At 46.9% G+C, this 18,282-nt stretch overlaps 1 protein-coding gene across 1 annotated transcript in view; it reads left to right on the forward strand.

Moving 5' to 3' along the window:
- The window catches only part of LOC124075905 (uncharacterized), a 43,244-nt gene that overhangs the window by 10,649 nt on the left and 14,313 nt on the right, over positions 1–18,282 (forward strand). Inside the window, exons 3-4 of the mRNA XM_046419562.1 lie at positions 13,694–14,184; positions 14,706–14,763. Coding sequence (XP_046275518.1) covers positions 13,694–14,184; positions 14,706–14,763 — 549 coding nt within the window. The remainder of the gene's footprint in view (positions 1–13,693; positions 14,185–14,705; positions 14,764–18,282) is intronic.

The raw sequence follows: 18,282 nt of genomic DNA on the forward strand, positions 1-18,282 counted from the left end.
CCCAAAGACAAAGTAGGGGCTTGTTTGCCAAAAGCCAAGTAGAGATCTGGTAGAACAGAGCTCAGCTGTGAGGACCTGGTGGCGAGGAGAGAAGGGCGCACGGGTGGGGGGTAAAGCAGCAGTCCTTGCGGATGTTTGTCCTGAGCCATGAGGAAGAACTGAGGAGACTTTCAAGTTATTAAAATAATGGATTTTCACTCTCAGGGATCAAGATGCTTTTATCCATGGAAATCAATGGGTTTGTGGCTTCAGGAGAGTCTCAGACCTCTAGAACAAGGAAGTCTTGCCCAGCTTTCCGTTTTTCAGACTAGATTTTTCTTTTTCCCCACAGCAAGTGAATGATCCATATTCCCGAGTGACTGGTTGTCGAGAGGGCGAAGGCCCAAGAAGATTCCTTTTCTCTCCTAGAGGGGAGCTTGGCATCTGAACACAAGGCCACCTGTTAAGCTGCAGGGTAAAGAGCAGCGGGTTCAGCACTAAGGAAGGCAGAAAGGATAAGGAGGCAAGGTGGGGTGCCTGTGCCTCTCTCTCCACCCCAGTACTCAGGGAGGGGTGGCCCACACAGGTGGACAGGAAGTAAAAAGTAGGGGCTTATGCTGCTCTTCACAGTTGGGTCTCTGGGAAGAGAATCCCTTGTGTCTGTTCAGGGCAGCCCCAGCTTGATAGAAATGCTGGCGAATTCTGTTTCAGCAGAGAAGGGGCCTATGACAGTGACCCTCACTTCCCTGAGGGCTGCATGGGGGTATGTTCAGAACCCCTGGAGATGCATAAGGAGGCTGGGAATCCAGTGCTGAGAAGTGACTGGGATGGGTGGCCCCTTGGCAGAAGGAACAACCACAATGGGGGCCCGAGGGAGGGTGAGGCTGAGCTGTAGGGGGTCAGTGGTGCCCGGGAACAGCAGGAGGGGGCTGGGCAGCAGGGGGCCACCCAGGAGCATTTTTTGGGCCTTTGCCTGCATGCTGAAATCAGGTCAGGTGTATCCTACACCCAGCTGGACAAGCGGGAGGAGAGGATGTGGCTTAGGTACAGCACACGGGAAAAGCATTTTTTTTTTTTTTTCATTCATGACAAGGTCAAAATGAGTCCCCATCATATTACGATTTGTGAATGAATGAATGGGTCACAGACACTGTGATCTGCTCCATTCTTCTCCGGGCTGGTCAGCTCATTTCTGCAGGTCTGTGCTCCTGCTGGGGTCCATCACACCCCACTTTGGTCTCACTTTGAAATTGAACAAATTAGACCTCATATCAAGGAGTGTGTGACAAACCTCCACTGATTGGGTTATGGCTCTCACAGTCCAATCATTTCGCCTCTAAATATGCCTGTATTAGCACAGAAAAGGAAGTCTAAAGGATTGGAGAGTGTATAGTCTGGAGGAAAAGAATTCAGATGACACACTGCTTAGGTCTGTATGTTCCCAAGAGCAGACCCAAAGCAAATGTTAGGGGGAGAGAGATTTCACCTCCTAGCCTCAAAGAACTGTCCAATTAGTCTCAGCTGGCATGTGCTGAGCCAGGAGACTTCCATGATCTGGTGCATCTAAGCGGAAACCAGGGCACTATGCAAGAAATTCCGACATCTGCCTGGGTCATGGACCTGGACACCCTTCAGAATTTCTCCTAAACTTAAGATTTTGTGACTGGCTGAGTGAAATTCTAATTTTATCATTTCTGACTCAGAGGCAGAGGAGGCTCTTACTTTGAGTCAGAGTATCCGAGTGGAAAGACCCAGCTCCTCGGAGCTGGCTTCTGAGACTAGCTCTGTCACTCACCAGCTGTGTGCCCTGGACAACTTCCCGCACCTTCTGAATCTCAGTGTTCTCGCCTGTAAGATGGAGATATTTGCCGAGGGCTAGGCTGATGTTAAGTAAATCAACATAATAAAAGGTTAAAACATGGCAGATTGTGTGCACACATGTGTTAGTGGGGAAGGAGGAAGAGAGGACCTTCGCCATGCTGTAAAATCGCATTCCAGCCTGCTGGTTAATTTCCTCCTTCATCAGACCAGCTTACAGAGCAGGGAACGTGGAGTTTAATGAAAAGATGAAACAGATGCTGATGAGCAGATTCTACTTTGAATCCTCTTAACAGAGAAGGGAAGGGTCTGACATGGCGAGGGAGGGGCACCTATGACTATTCTGGGGTGAGTCAAGAGGAAGTCACCCCCGAGGGCCACAGAAGGACACCCCCAGCCCTGTACCTGTGCTTCTGGCTGTGGATGAGTGAGCTGCCTTTGGCGGGAAGTCTGGGCCTGGACAGAGCAGTTTACCTTTTGCTCTAGGTGACACCAGATCTGTGGTCACCTCTGGTTGTGAAGTGGACGCAGGTGTTTGGCCACCCCATCATCTGCTTTCTGCAGGTAATTCCCCAGCCCCCACTCTCTCTGACTTAATCCCTTTGTGATTCTTCTTTCCCAACATTTGTTCCTTAGGAACAGCTTCTGGTGTTCACAAGGAGGCATAAAGCCTTCAGGCTAAGAGGGCTACCTCCCTGGGGACCTTGCGGCTCAGCAGTAAGTGGCATGGTGCAATTCCTCCTGCGGCCTCCCTTCTGTGGCAGGAGAGTGGGTGGGGTGAGCACAGCTGGTCCCACGCTGATGAGCCTCTCCTTGCCAAGCTGACACCCACTCTGGGTCAGGCGTGACTGAGTTCTGGTAGGGAGGGCCTGAAAAACAGGCCCCCAGCTCTGCCCCCAGCACTCCCTCCCTGGCCTTCTGGTTGGAGGAAGTGAGTGGATCTTGCCTGGGGCCTCACTCAGCTGCTTGAGTTGACTCAGTGATTCCTGGAAGGTGGTGACATCATGGTGACATGGCAGTTCCTCTCCCCAACCAAAGTCAAAAGGAGAGTGAATCTCATGGACACAGAGGCCCAAAGCTCTCTCAGGAGTGACCATGTCCACTGTGTAGGCTGTTTAATATCTCCTTCATTAATAGCTCCTTTCCTCAAATTTCCACAGCTCTCATTCTCTATCCTGATGGTGATCCCATATTCTGGAATTCCAGGGAAGTTTTGATGAATTTAAACATTCTATCCCTTTTGTGTTCCACATAAACAATTTCACTGATCATAGAAAATCATCCTGTGTTTGACCATGCCACCTGGGGCTTTGGGAACAGACAGCCACCATTCTTTATTAAAAAATGGAGCTTGAGCCAGGCATGGTGGCACTTGCCTAATGGAATCCCAGTGGCTGGGGAGGCTGTGGCAGGAGGACCACAAGTTCAAAACCAACCTCAGCAACTTAGCGAGGCCCTAAGCAACTTAGAGAGACCCTATGTCAAAATGAAAAAAAGGTCTGGGGGTGTGGCTTAGTGATTAGGCTCCCCTGGGTTCAATCCCTGGTATTAAAAGAAAAACAAAATAATAAAAAAAAAAAACACCAAAAAACAAAAAACCAACTCCTGATAATGTAAATCCGTGTCTCCATCTCCAGGTTAGAGTCAGGGGCTGTGCCTTTTTCTTTCTTTTGTCTCTACCAGGATTCCCTTAAGGGAGGAAGTGTGTGGGAAACTCTAAAAAGGGCCCATGGGAGGTGTTAAGAGGCCCCTCTTGTCCTTGTCAAGGGCTCTCTCCCATTACTTGGTGGTTGTGGGGCCCCTCTGCAACAAGGGCCAGACCACGGGTAAAGAGGGAGGTGACGTTGGCTTCTCAAGATGAGCAAAGCATTGAAAGGTTAACCGCAGTTCTGGAGTCGGGGGTTGGGAGAAGCCCGGCTGGACTTGCTGGGGCTGGGGATGCTTTCAGAGAGCCACTTCTCGTTCCCTCGTGCACCAGCGACCCGATCCCCTGGAAGGCCGTGTTAGATGCACACGGAGTAAAAGGGTCCTTTGTCAGGGGAATCTGAACACAAGCGCCTTTTCTGTGGTCCTCTGGACCGACCCCGGCGTTTTTTGCAAGGAAGCCCCCGAGTGGCCTTGCGCTGCCTGATGCTGCCCCCTGCGGGAGGCTCGCGGGCACCATCCGCCCCGCCGGGTTTGCAGGCTCAGCCTGGGCGCCCCAGATTGGCTCTTCATCACCTCCAGTTGTCTGAGCAGCTGAGAACAGATGAACAGGGAGACATTGAGGCTTAAGTGAATTGGGTGCCGAAAGACACTGAGATAAACAGCAGAGGCCTTGAGAATGACTGATGGAGACTGAAATCTCAAATAATTTGGGGAGGCATGGGTGGGACAGGGAAGGGATGTTTATGATGACCATCCCGTTTAAATCAGGGCTCATGACAACCCTGGAGGCAGCTGTTCTGAATCCCTGTTCAATGCAGGGTGGACTTGGGTCTTCCAAAGGTTACATAACTGCTCACCAAGTGGCTCAGGAGGCTGAGATAGGAGGATCGCGAGTTCAAAGCCAGCCTCAGCAAAAGCAAGGTGCTAAGTGACTCAGTGAGACTTTGTTTCTGAATAAAATACAAAATAGGGCTGGGGATGTGGCTCATTGGCCGAGTGCTCCTGAGTTCAATCTTGGGTTAAACCCTGCCCCCCCCCCATACTAACCAACCAACCAACAAAAAACTGCTCATGCTTATACAGAAAGTCAATGGCTGAGCCAGGTCTTAAACTTTGTGACTCTAGAACTTTTGACTGCTTATGGTGATCCAAATACTCCTTGCTAAGAGATCAGAACCCTGTGAGGGTCACTCACAGTGGCACTCACCTGTAACAGCAGCTACTCTTGAATCTGAGGCAGGAGGGTTGCAAGTTGGAGGCCAGGCTAGGTAATTTAGACCTTGTCTTAAGGAATAATGAGGGCTGAATACATGGTGCAGTGGTAGAATGCTCTTGGGTTCCATTCCCAGTACCAAGACGGGGAGAGAAATGAAGCCCGTGTGGGAGGAAGTTCCCTTGATCTATGAATGTAAACTGGATGCTTTGGAATGAGTTTTTAGCTGTAGCCTTTGTGATTGGTGCAAGGAAGATCTCTCCAAGTTGCTTATCATGATTGACTACATGAGAGTCATTCTTTTGAGTAAGATTGGTTTAATGGTGTTCTTATGTTGAAGGAAAATACAATTTCTAAGGGGGGAGTGTCACATGATCCCTCACTTCTCCAGTGGGTCATATCCCACCTGGCTCTGAAGCTGGACTGGAGTCTCTTTGTATGCTCTTGACCTCTGGTCAGGCCTTCATCCACTTGCTCATGGTTGTGGGCCTTCTCATTTTAACGGAACAGTGCATCAGTGAAAGAGAACTTTCTAAAATGTCAATCTGATAATGCCTGTGTTAGTCAGATTTTCATTGCTGTGACCAAAAGAATAACTTAGAGGAGGAAAAGTTTATTTTGGCTCAGTTTCAGAGGTTCAGTCTTTGGTGGGCTGCTTCCATCACTCTGGGCTCAAGGTGAGGCAGAACATCATGGTGGAAGGGTGTGGTGGAGGAACACTGCTCAGCTCATGGAGGCCAAGAAGCTGAGAGAGGGGGGGGGGCGGGGAAGAGAGGGAGGAGGATGGGGGAGCCACAGGGAAGATGAATCCTTCCAGAGCACGCCCCCAGTGACCGCCTCCTCCAGCCTCATCCTACCTGCCTACAGTTACCACCCCAGTCAGTCCATTCAAACTAGGACAGACTGATTGGGTCACAGCTCTCACAGTCTAATCATTTTGCCTCTAAATATGCCTGTATTAACACAGGAGCTTTTGGGGGACACCTCATATCAAACCAAAACAATGCTGCCCTTCCTCTTAAAATCTTCTTCATTGCCTTGAAGAAAAGTGAAAATAGCTCACTATTTTATGCTCAGGTATTTTTACTATCCCTCTCTCCAGCCCCAATTCCCTCTGGCCTCCCCCATTACCCTCCTCTACCCCATTCTTTAGCCTTATCATCTGACACCCATGTCTTGTTATCACCTATGTTCCTTCACATCTCCAGGCTTTGTTTTTGTCAGGAAAACACTTTCTCTTTGCTGGTCAGCTGACCCTCCTCAGTGACGGACATCCCTGATTCCCACCCCCAACCCCCAAGGAAGAGGTAAGTATCATGTTTCTGTGTCCCCCACTAAGCCTGAATGCTTGAATGAAAGAAGGTAAAAAAGAAAAGAGAGAGTAAACAAAATTAACTGATGGGTAGGTTCTCCAGTTCACAGGAGAACACAAACCATACGTGGCTGTTTTTTCAACATTTTTCAAATGTTGCTTTGATGCATGGAATATGTATATATGTGCGCTGGTGGGATATGCCTACTCTGTTAGGATAAATAATTTGATGGGTTTTGAACTTACTCAAGCAGACTAGTTTCAGAACATTGCCATGGAGACGAGTGAGGACTCAAGCAACAGGGTACCACTCAGGCAGTGACAGATTTTATGGAAAATGGGCCTCAGATACCTTTCTTGTCAAAAAATCTCCTCGCTAATGGGAACAGGGCTTTGAGACAGAATAGAGCCTTCTATCCCCAGTGGACAAAAAGCCCCTGAAGTGAGGAAAACAAGAAATAGAAGGTTTGGAAGAACATAAGTTCTTAGTGATAGACAGAGAGACAAAAGAGAAGGAGGATGTTGGAGCCCTGACGTGGTGTTCAAAAAAAAAAACAAAAAACCAGAAGATGTTTCAAATAGAGATGGCCATTCATTCTTTCAACACTACTAATGTGGATGTCTGCCATGTTTGCCCCCTTGAACCATTATTACTTTTCTCTTTGGGGTTGTAAGTTACTCTGCTAAGCACTGGAGGATACGGCAAGGAAGAATATACAGTCCTCATAATTAGAAAGTTCATAGTCCATGGGGAAAGACAGAGAGTAACCAGGCCATTTCAATTCATGAGCAAAGTGTGTTGAAGGGGTGAGCTTCTAGCTCTAGGTTGGTGGAGGGTGCATGGAGAGGCGAACTGGAGGAGGTGACATCTAAGCTGAGGTTACAAGGACTAGTTGAAGTTAGCGAACAGAAAGGAGGGTAAGACTATGAAAGGATGAGTGGCCATGTTTTTTGTAGTCTGGAAAGGTGAGAGACCATGGCGGACTCAGAGGGTGACAAGTGGCTTGATGCAGCTGGAAGGATTTGAGATTGGAGAGTCGATCTGTCTAGATCATCAATCTAGATCATCAGAAGTCTTGGTGCGTAGGCATTTGGACTTTATTCTAGGGAGTGAGATGTCCCTAAAGTGTGCTAGGCAGCTGTGTAATATGATCATACTCCCATTTTAGAAAACCTCCCTGACATTATACAGCAAGTTAATCAAACTTGAGGTTAGGTGCCCGCCGCAAAAGGCCTTCACTTTAGACACCAGCCCCGTGTTTAGAAGTCCCTAGGGTCAACTTCTCTTCAGAAAAACTGGCTACAAATTTGGTGGTTCCCACAAGTGCTTTCAGGTTCAGTGATTCACTAGAACAACTCACAGAAATCAGGAAAGTTCTATACTTAGGATTAGTTTTATTTATTTATTTATTTTTTGTGGTGCTGAGGATTGAACCTAAGGTCTTGTGCATGTGAGGCAAGCACTCTACCAACTGAGCTATATCCCCAGCCCTGGATTAGTTTTATTTAAAAAAAAATTTTTTTAAGTTGTAGATGGATACAATATCTTTATTTTATTATTTATTTTTATGTGGTGCTGAGGGTCAAACCCAGTACCTCATACATACAAGGCAAGCACTTTGCCACAATCCCAGCCCCAGGATTAGTTTTATTATAGTCAAAATTGGAACCAGTCAAAAGAAGAAATGCACACGGCAGAATCTAAGTCTTCAAAAAGAATGCTTCAGCCCTCCTAGCACCTATGTGTGACAAAATGCTCTAAGGATGTTCACTTAAGCTTCAGTGTCCAGGGTTTTTTTTTTTTTTTTTTTTAAAGATATTTATTTATTTATTTTAGTTCTCGGCAGACACAACATCTTTGTATGTGGTGCTGAGGATCGAACCCGGGCCGCACGCATGCCAGGCGAGCGTGCTACCGCTTGAGCCACATCCCCAGCCCCCAGTGTCCAGGGTTTTAACTGAGGCTTCAGAAGTGAGGTATGATCAATTGAATTTTATCCATGGTTAAACTGAATTTTTGGGTCTCTCCCCTTTCCAGGGGTCAGGCTGATACCACTTGGCTGTGAACTCCAACCCACTGATCATATGGTGGTTCTTTCTGGGCAACACCTACCCCTGGTCATCTCATTATAAGTGAGGGGCTCACCAAAAGTAACGAAGCACTCGTATCACTCAGGAAATTTGCAAGGGTGTAGAGATTACCTTCCAGGATCTGGAAAGGTCAGACCTCTCTTTGGTGAAATTCAAATTGCTTACTACATGCTTGTGCTTTGGAATTAAACTGGAGGAAAGTGAGTCCAGAGGCAGGGAAAACAATTAGGTGGTTGCTGCAGAAACCCAAGGAAGAGTGTGTGAGGCCTCGACTAAGGAACAGCAGAGGAGATGGAAAGAAGTGGAAGGAGTCCAAATGCATTAAGATCAGACAATCAGGATGAGGTGGGTGACTGTTGGATTAAGGGGCTTGAGGGATGGGGAGGAGCTGAGGATGATGGGCAGGTGTTGGGCCTGGGGTCCTGATTGCCAAGATCTCTGGCTTCTCAGTTTCCTGAGAATGCTTGGCATATAGCAAACATTCAGCAGGTTCCATGTTGAATAAGGAATGAATGAATGGACCCATCTTCCTGGTGTGAACCTAGCATCCAGTCTTATTGGTACTGATGCTCCGTTCCCCTGACTGCATCAGGACACCACAAGGCCTGGTATCGCTCTTGATGATACTAATTTCCTCCAGAATCCTGTGGGAACTCTCTCACCTGCCACTGATCAGCTCTTGCTTTACTGTGTGAGCTTTCTATTCCTGTATCTGCATTTTACTTCCTCAACTAGACTGTAGTCTCTTTCAGAGCAGAAATATTCATCTTTTTTTAATTTTCCATTTTTGAATCTTAGTACAGTGCCTTTTTGCACATAGAACTTGCTCAAAAAAGGAAGATCGATTGCTACTTTACCTACTTATGTCTCCTAAAAATTGCCCCGTAGTCCTGAGTGGAACTTAGCCCACAGGAGACTGTTACTACGAGGTAACAGCGTGTTTATCCACTTATCTGTTTATCTAGCAGCCGACCTATCGTGACTCACCCTCAAATGAGGACCGCTGCCTTATAAGGAGGCACTGTGGAGGCTAACTGTTCCAAGGAGCCTGTCACCTCTCAAAGCATTTTTGGAACTCCGATTTGCATCAGCACCAGAGTTGGGGTGTCAAATCTTCACACCTCCTGGGGGGTTATTTTTGGAAACAGTGAAAGTCACTTTGGCCAAGCTTTGTGGGTGTGGCGGGTGGGGAGAGGGTGTGAGTAGGACCTGGGTGCACTGATCATCAGTTAATATTCACTTGGGCATTTCCTGTGTGCCGGGCTCTTTATATTCACTGCCTTCAAACTGTCTCCTTGAGGCAGGTTCTATTATGATCTCCATCTTACAGACAAGGAACCTGAGACACAGCATGCATAACAACCCTCCGCACAGGGACTCCATTGTTTTTTCTCATCACTAAGCTTGTTTGTGTTCAGGGAGGAGTGACCCAGCAGAGGTGAGGGGCACAGACACCTTATCTAAAGACAACAAAGCCAGCAACTGTGACATTTGAATTGTTGGGAGCAGAAGGAGCCTGGGGGGATGGCAGGAGCCATGGGAAAACTGAGAAAATGGGTCAGACCCTGCAGCTTTAGCAAATACAGGCACCCCAAGGACTCCTCTGGAGAGACCAGAGAGGACGGACACATATTTGGGGACCTAGGAGGAGGTTGGAGATGGTCACTAAAATTCCCAAAGGAATCCCTTTTATGCTTCTCTCTCTCTCTTTTTTAATGTTCTTAAATTTTTATAGTCTGTTGACTCTAAAAGGAGTTCAAGTTCATTGCAGAAAACACAGACACATATAAAGGAAAAAAGATCTATAAATGTCACCTCTTGGCCTAGAACTCTGGCTTTGCTGAGACAAGGCCTCTGAGCAGATCAGCACACACAGGGTTATTTATAAAGCCCCGTCTTTCCTCCCCACCTACTCTCTGCTCTGCTTGGCTACAAGAGGCCTTCAGCCAGGACATTCCCTTGCAGCCCACTCAGGCTGCTATATAAAGCCTGCCCTTCTCCGGCTGGATCAGAACGTTCCTTATCTCTTTGCAGCAGGACTCTGATAATCTGCCTGTTGGCAGGGGCTCTGAGATCTTCTCTGGCTGCTGCTATCGGGGCCTCCAACCCCATGTGGTCGTCTTCTCTGGTTCCCACTGAAACTTGGCCAACACCCCTGACTGAAACCTCAAATATAGGAAGTTGTTTGCTTGTTTCACTGGAGGACAGGTGCCAGACGTGAACTTAATGGGCTTGGCACGGGTGACGCGTGTGCCTGGCACATGTAGGCTCTGTGGTCGGACTGATGGACCATCACAATCCACGATGTCCCCTTGCTGAAGCAGCTCTGCCAACCCCCTCCACCTCCCGCCCTGTCAGTCCCCACCCTGCTTCCCTCCCCTTTCTCTTCATTAGCGTTTGGCTCCGAGTCCTCTTTATCCATATGGCTTCTACAGGCAAAGGCCTCACATGGCTGGTGGCCTGCTGTGTCTCAGTTCCAGAATTCCGGGCTGGACCTGTACCTCCCAGAGTGTGGACCACAGCAGATGTACTTACTTTGCCTGGAAAATAAGTTCTGCCAAAGTGGCAGAAACCCTCTTATTGCTGCAAGTTGGGGCAAAGGGAAGGCAAGACAGGCAAAGTAGCATCCTGAAAATGCACAGGTTTTAAGTCAGACATGGCCCACGCGAAATCCTAGCTCCCCCACTTAAGAAGTGCGATCTTAAGCTAGTTATGTAAGCCCCTTGGGGCTTAGCTTTCTCATCTTTAAAATGTACATTATGATGTTTTTGTCTTAAAACTGATGCAGAAATTAAGATGGCACATATAAAACACTGGAAACATTCGATGGTACTATGCAGTTATTATAATTCTTGTTAGTAATATTATTTATGGGCATTTGGATGGCAGAGAGGTGGTGGCAGTTTCTTATTAGATTCAAGATTCAGCAGGAGAATTCTTGATCTTGGTTGTTAAAAGACCCCATATAGGCAGGGAGTGTTGTTTCCATTGGCATTTTAATGAGTTTTTCAAGTTCTGAGAAAATTTTTTCAAAGCGACTTCTGGGCCTTGTGAAAGTCCTGCTGGTTCATCTCATACTGATCTCATGAGAAACCCATAAATCTTATATGAAAAGGTAAGTCTTGTGCTTATTGCTTGATCAAAATTTAGTAGAAAAATATTCTTACTACAGGCCACAAAGCACTTTAAGATAAATGATTATCTATCAAATAACAATAATGAAAACATTACTTATCAGAATTTTTGAGACACAGCTAAAGCAGTGCCCAGAGGAAAATGCATAGTGTGGAAGTTAATCTTATGTATCAACTTCACTGGACCATGGGTGCCAAGATATTCAGTTGAATGTTATTTTGGGTATGTCTGTGAATATGTTTCTGGATGAAATTAACATTTGAATTGATAGATTTCGGAAAGCAGATTGTCTTGCCCAAGATGAATGGAACTCATCCAATCCATTGAAGACTTGGACAGAACAAAAGGCTAGGTAAGAAAGACTTCCCCTCTCTGTCTTCCAACTGGAACATAGGTCTTCTCCTGCCTTTGACTACTGATTCTTCTAGATCTCAGGCCCTCAGACTGGACTGGAACTGTACCATCAATTTTATTGCTTTAGTTAACCTCTAAATCAAGAAAAATCCCCAGAAAACTAGCAGCACATATGGAAAAATAAACGAAAAGACAACAACAAAAAAACCCGAGCCCTACAAGACATGCTGCATATTTAAAAGCTACAATAATTAAAATAGTACAGGACATCTTGGAGTTGGAACAAAATAGAAAGTCCAGAAATAGACCAAAACTTATTGGGAATTTAGCTTATGATAATGATGGCATTTCAAATCATTGGGGGAAAAGATGCATTATTCAATAAATAGTGTTGAGACAACTCGTGGCCATCTGGAAAAAAATTAAGTTGGAATCCACACCTCACTTCTTATAACAGGATACATACCAGGGGGACTTACTGATTTAAATTTTTAAAAATGCTAGAAGAAACTATGAGAGATTAAAAAATGATCTGATGAGCATGTTGGAATAGGGAACTTTCAAAGTATCACACTAAATTCAGAAGCCATAATATAAAAAAAATGATGTGTTTGCACATTATCTATGGAAAAACTAACAAAAACAAATTTAAAAGCATAATGTCAAGCCAGGAAAAATATGTTAATATTTGTAATACATAAAGACCTTCTACTAACCAAAAATAAAAATTACCTACTCTATGATAAGAAAACAGTGGGCAAAGTTATGAACAGAGAATTTACAGAAGAAGGAACACAAATGTTTCACTTTATTCAAACCATGAGAACTTGTAAAGTAAAACTACAGAGAGATGGCATTTACCATGTATTACTTACCAAACTGACAAAAGCTAGAAAATTTTATGTACTCTGTTGGTGACGGTAATGGGAACAGAAACTCATATATGTTGTTATGGGACCTTCAATCTGTACACCCTCTGTGGATGGTGAAAATTACCAATGCATATACCCATATTCTACTTCTAGGAATTTATCCTAATCACTTTTGGGCAAAATGAAGTATGTACAAAGTTATTCATTACAACATTGTTTGAAACAGTAAATGATTGTAAACCACTGCCCCCCCACCCCCCCACCCCCCCAAAAAAAAACCTGGCTAAATAAATCCCAGTGCACTGAGACTCTAGAAACTTTTTATTTACTGATATGGAAATAAGCTTCAAGAGAGATTTTCAAATGAAAAAGGTGAGGTACAGAACTGTGTGCAAAACAGGGTGCTATTTCTGTGAAATGGAAAGAAAAGAACACACATTGCAACAATGGGTGTTGTGGAAACTTGCTACATTCCCAGAAAAAGTCCACTGTGATTTTATCCCATTCTGCAGATGGGGTAACTGGGGCACAGGGAGGTCGTCCAAGGTCATGTACTAGTTGGTGCCTGGTCTTGAACTTGGCAATTTGCTCCAGAGCTGGTACTCTCATCACCGTGCCGCCTTCCTGCGTGCGTTCATGTATTTGCTGGTGTTTTTATAGACTCTCCCTGGGTGGCTCAGGGAACAGAATGGGAAGGGGGTATTTGGCTGTCTTTCCTTTTGTGCATTTGACTACTGGACCATGCTTTAATAAATTTAAAGCAACAACTTTACGATTGGGAGCAGGGTCTGGAGGTGGGAGGTGTATTGCATAAGACTTAGGTTCCCTGAGGCAGCTGTCAAGTTCCAGCTGGAGACCCAGGGCTGGGGGTCTCTGCCTGCCTCGCTGCTCTCTCCCACTCACCTGGCTCTTGTAAGAGGGGTGGGTGGAGTCCAGCAAGGAGATGCCCAGGCCCCGCCTCCCGGAGGGTTGGGCCGGCCCACCCTGCCAGGGTCCAGGAGGTAGGCGGACAGCTGGATGCACTTAGGCCTTCGCGGGGGACCGAGGTACACGTCTCCCCACGTGTCGTGTCCCCCGCCCCGCCCGCCCCCGGCTATCGGCGCCGCGTGCCTGGGCTTGCATGACGCACCTCAAGGCAGTGGGATTGGGACAGGGGCTATTTTTGGTGGTGCAGATAATGGGTTGCTGCACAGGAACGTGTTCGGGGGAACGGAAGCCGTGCTGGGTGGAGGAGCACCTTCAGGGTTTTAAAGCACTTGGACTTGGCTTCAGCTGTGGGTAAGTGGCCCACGCAGCTGTGCTGGGGAGTCACCCACGGCCAAAGCCGGAGGGCTGTGGGGCTGGGTAGTGGGGTGCTTCCCTCCCCAAGTGCTCACAGAGGCAGCCTCCTTTCGCTGCCCGCCCCTTTCTGCCTGCCTGGGCACATCCTGGCGCCGCTGTGTGAGGAGCTGGCTGGCCTCAGGTGTCCAGAAGCCACCGCACCCCAGCCGCTGGCCTCCAACTTGGTCTGTCACGAAGAAACCAGAATACTTGCCACAGCCACACCACTTCCCGGCCACAGCAGCACCGCAACCCATGTGATCACACACCCACAACTACAGCACCACACAAGCACACACACCAGGAACCACAACACACACACGCCTGCAGACCACAACCACCCAGCCACCTCAGCACCACCTGCCACTTACCAAACCGTGTACTGTGTGCCCACTGAGGATCCTGGGAGGGAGTCTCCAGGCCTCCCTCTGCAGGCCAAGCAGGTGGGGCTGGAATGGTGGTGAGGAAGGCAGCTCCCTTAAGGACTTCTATGCCAGTTTGTCAGGAAGCCCTGGAGTCTGGGCATGTTCCTGTATTCCGCTCCCACCAGTTGCCCTGGGAGGGTCACACTGCCATCAGAGCATACATGGCCCCCTCGAGTGTGAAGGGTGGGAGCAGGCAGCCTGGCTTTCCTCCTCTTCCGGTGGCATTGGCTGGGGCCCCTCATGCTCGGGAGCAGGGCAGAAATCGCCCCCACAGTCCCTGTTGGAGGTATGTTCTGTGCAGCCCAGGGCTGGCTGTTGACGTCCAGTTCTATCAAAGGCACAGTCCTTGTCCCTGAGGTTGAGCGGGCAGTGGGAGCTGGGACTTGTGCAGGCTGCAGAAGGAGGCTGAGCTGTTGAGTGCGTGGCTGGGGCCACCCTTCGCCTCCACACCTTCCCTCTCACCTCTTCCCCTTCCGTGCTAGTGTCCATCTTTCCACGTGGCCACGGCTGTTTACCTCTGTGTCCACTCCACTTCCCAGGAAGTCTGCCTGTCTTCTCCAGCTTTGTCCCACTGTGCTTGGTGCCAGGAGTTAGCAGGTACGTGGTCAACGAAGGAAAGAACTCAGCTGGCAGAGGGGAGGTCCCCAGGTCTTTGCTGCCCAGTGTCCTGTGTGGTTTTAGGGGGAGATTTGAGCAGACAGGGCCCAGGCCACTGGACTGCAATGGAAAGGCAGTCCCTCTTGATCAGCTCTCTCTCCTGGACAGCCCAGGCAGCAGCCTTCTCTAGGTACCTGCTGGGCACAGTGGGTGAGTCCAGTGACAAACTGGGCATGGTCCCCTGAAGGTTTGCTAGGTTTCTGCTTCTTACTAGGGGCTGAGGATGGAATGAAGGGGGAAGAGAAGAAGCCAGGAAAGGCTGATTGTTCATCTCTTGGAGGGCTCTGAGCACCTAGGTGGTGAGCGTGGGTGGGGGTAGTTGGAGAGGACTTTGGGTGGGAGGCAGGAGGGGACAAAGGAGCATGCCAAGAAAGAGTGTTGGGGGGTGGTAAGAGTTTGAAGCAAGTTTGTCAGAGGAGGCGGGGCACAGGTGACCTCACTGTGTGGGGCAGAGAGCCCAAGCTCGTGAGCCTCAGCGATGGGGAAGGAAGGGGTGAGATAAGGCTAAAGGAGTCTAGAAGCTTCTGCTGAGGAGGCTGGTTTATGTAACAAACCCTGGGAGTCACGAACACAGGAGGATGATTCAGTCAACACACGGTGCCCAGGGAGACGATTCCATCTTCCCTGGGGAGGTCCCAGGAGAGGAGCTACCAGGGCACGGCTGTCAGGTGTTATTCTAGATACTGGCCAAGAAAATGAGCAGCCAGGACACTGAACCGCAGGAACTGGGCAGGGGAGGCTGTGTGGGGGGTTGTGTGGGAGGCCAGCAGCTCAGGAGCACAGCCTGATGCCTGGGGGTGCTGGGCTGGGGCAGTAACGATGAGGCTGGGGTGGGGAAGAGGTGACCAGGATTTAGGGGACATTGGGGATGAACGGGGGTGGCGGGGAAGACACAGGAAAGAGGGAGAGAAATGCTTTCTAGATATGAGAGAAGAGGGTTTTACAGCAGATCCATTCTGTCGAGGTCGTTTCCATGTGAGGCTGTGCAAACCAGAAGTGGAATCTAACACCATTCTTACTCATGGTTGCTGCTCTTTAATTTTGTTGATGTCAAGTGATGAGACAGCACCCCTCCCCCACTCCTGCAGAACTGTCAGCTTTGCTGACAAGTACCCTACACTTCCTCTTTTCTGATTTCAGAGAAGAGCTTTACTTTTCCTCTAAAAAAAGGGGAACCAGTTCCCTAAGCCATCAGAACAGTGGCCTCTGAGGTTTGCCAAAGCACTGCCCTGGCTATCTGGAGGGGCCTCCAGGCCCCTGTCCCCAGGTGCAGCCTGTTGGTGCAGCAAGAACATTTTTCCTTTGTCTTATGCAGTCCTAGGCCACTAGTTCTCCACTGTGATTAATAATAGGAAGCTTTAAATAATCCTGTTGCTCAGGTAGCAGCAAAGATCAATTGAATAGGAATTTGAGGGGAGAGTATATTTGGAAGTCCCCCAGGAGGTTGCAGGACTGCCAACCTCCAGTGCAAGTATGGGATTCTGTAAATGTTTCTGTTTACAATGTGAATTTAGTTCCGGCTTAAAGCTGGGCAGGGGTTCTTGATACTCTAGTATTTCAGATGAGGGAAACGCAGCCTAGGCTTAAGGAAAGGTGATCAGGGGAAAGGCCATCACCAGCATGAACTACTTCTGAGTTAGAAGGTTGTCCACTTCCTCCCTGTCAAAAAAATGTACCTGGCCCAGGTCCCCATTCTTATTCTCCAGGGCCAGTAAGAATTCCACCTGCTCTTGTTCTTCTTGCTCTATTGGCTTGGTACAGACCCAGGCTCTTACGTACAAGTTCTAGTTCAGGCTGCTATGTCAGAATAGCATAGACTGGGTGATTTAGGCAACTGGCATTTGTTTCCCCCAGTCTGGAGGCTGGACGTGGAGATCAGGGTGCCAGCATGGTTGGGTTCTGGTGAGGGTGCTCCTCCTGGATTGCAGCCTGCTGCTTTCTGGCTGTGTCCTTGAATGGCAGAGAGGGGAGCTCTGGTGTCCTTTCTTCTTCTTACAAGAGCACTAATCCCATCATGGGTTCCATGCTCATGGCCTTATCAGAAGCCAATTACCTCCCAGAGGTTTAACCTCCTAATACCATCGCACTGGGGATTAGGGCTTCAGCATATGAATTTTGAGAAAAACATTTAGTCCCCAAGAGCCTGGTTACTTTGTTCTACCAAAAGGTTTTCTCATCCTTTAAAAAAAAAGGGTTAACATAATCTAGTGCATAACTGGAGTTGGAGGGCTGACAGATGTCCTGGTTGGAAAATGTCTAATACGAGGCCTGACTCATAGCTGGACTCAACACATCTTAGCCATTATTATTGTTAAAATGTATAGTGCTTTTTGTTGTTCAGTTCAAAACTTTGGTAATTTCCACAGTAACATCATTCCTTAGTAATTCCTTAGTAATTCTTTTACCTGGAACCCAAGGTCTGTAATTACTTTTAATTATTTTATGTGAGAAAAAAATGTATGTGCACATGTGTATTTCCCTCTCACTCTTGAATGAATGATAATTTTGCAGGGTATAGAATTCTACATTGATTGTAACTTTTTCTCAGGACTTTAAAAGATTCTATATTTTCTAGTATCTGATGATGTTGCTACTATCAAATTTCTAGGTAATTTGTTTTATTATCTCTGGTAAATTTTTTTTTAAACTTTACACATCTCATAGTTTCACTATAATGTATGGACACTTAGATACAACATAGTGAAAATACAAATTCTTATGTATCCATAGCTAGAGTTCTTAATGAATTCTAATTGCAACATTAGAAAAATTCAGATATTACCTTCTTGAACATCTCTTCACTCTTATTCTTTCTCTTCTATTTTTCTGGAATTCTTATTAGCTGTATATTGGCTCCTGTCAGTCTATCTTATATTCTATAGCTGCCATTTCATATTAAAAAATACATTTTTTCTCTTTATTTTGCATTTTGGGTGATTTCTTCAGTACTGACTTCTAATTTTTTTCTGCCTTCTAATTAATGTTTCTGTATTCTATAATGACTTTATAGAGTTTAATTGAGTTTGTGCATCTAAATGTCAATATTTTTTCATCTCATTTTTTTTTCATAATATAGTTTTATTTTTCTATTTGATGTTTCATAATTTGTGTTTTTATAAATGATTGTAAGTCATTCCTTTATATCTTTTTGAGAATCCTAAGCATTTCTTTATAATACTTGTTCACTACTTGGCATATTATGATTTTTAAAAAAACTTTATTTTTGAGACAGGGTCTCGCTGAGTTGTTGAGGCTGGCTTTGAACTTGAAATCCTCCTGCCTCAGCCTCCCGAGTCACTGGGATTACAGACGTGTGCCACCATGCTGGGCTTATGTTATAAAATGTACAAAAAGGGTTCTTCCACTAGCAAGTAGGTGTCATGAGGGCAATAACTTTGATTTGTTTATTATTGTTTCCTTAGCAACTAAAACAGTGTCTAGGACATTGCAGGTGCTTAA

Source organism: Marmota monax, unplaced genomic scaffold, assembly GCF_021218885.2.
Source record: "Marmota monax isolate L192 unplaced genomic scaffold, Marmota_monax_Labrador192_F-V1.1 WCK01_AAM20220418_F8-fsc00209, whole genome shotgun sequence".
Taxonomy (NCBI): domain Eukaryota; kingdom Metazoa; phylum Chordata; class Mammalia; order Rodentia; family Sciuridae; genus Marmota; species Marmota monax.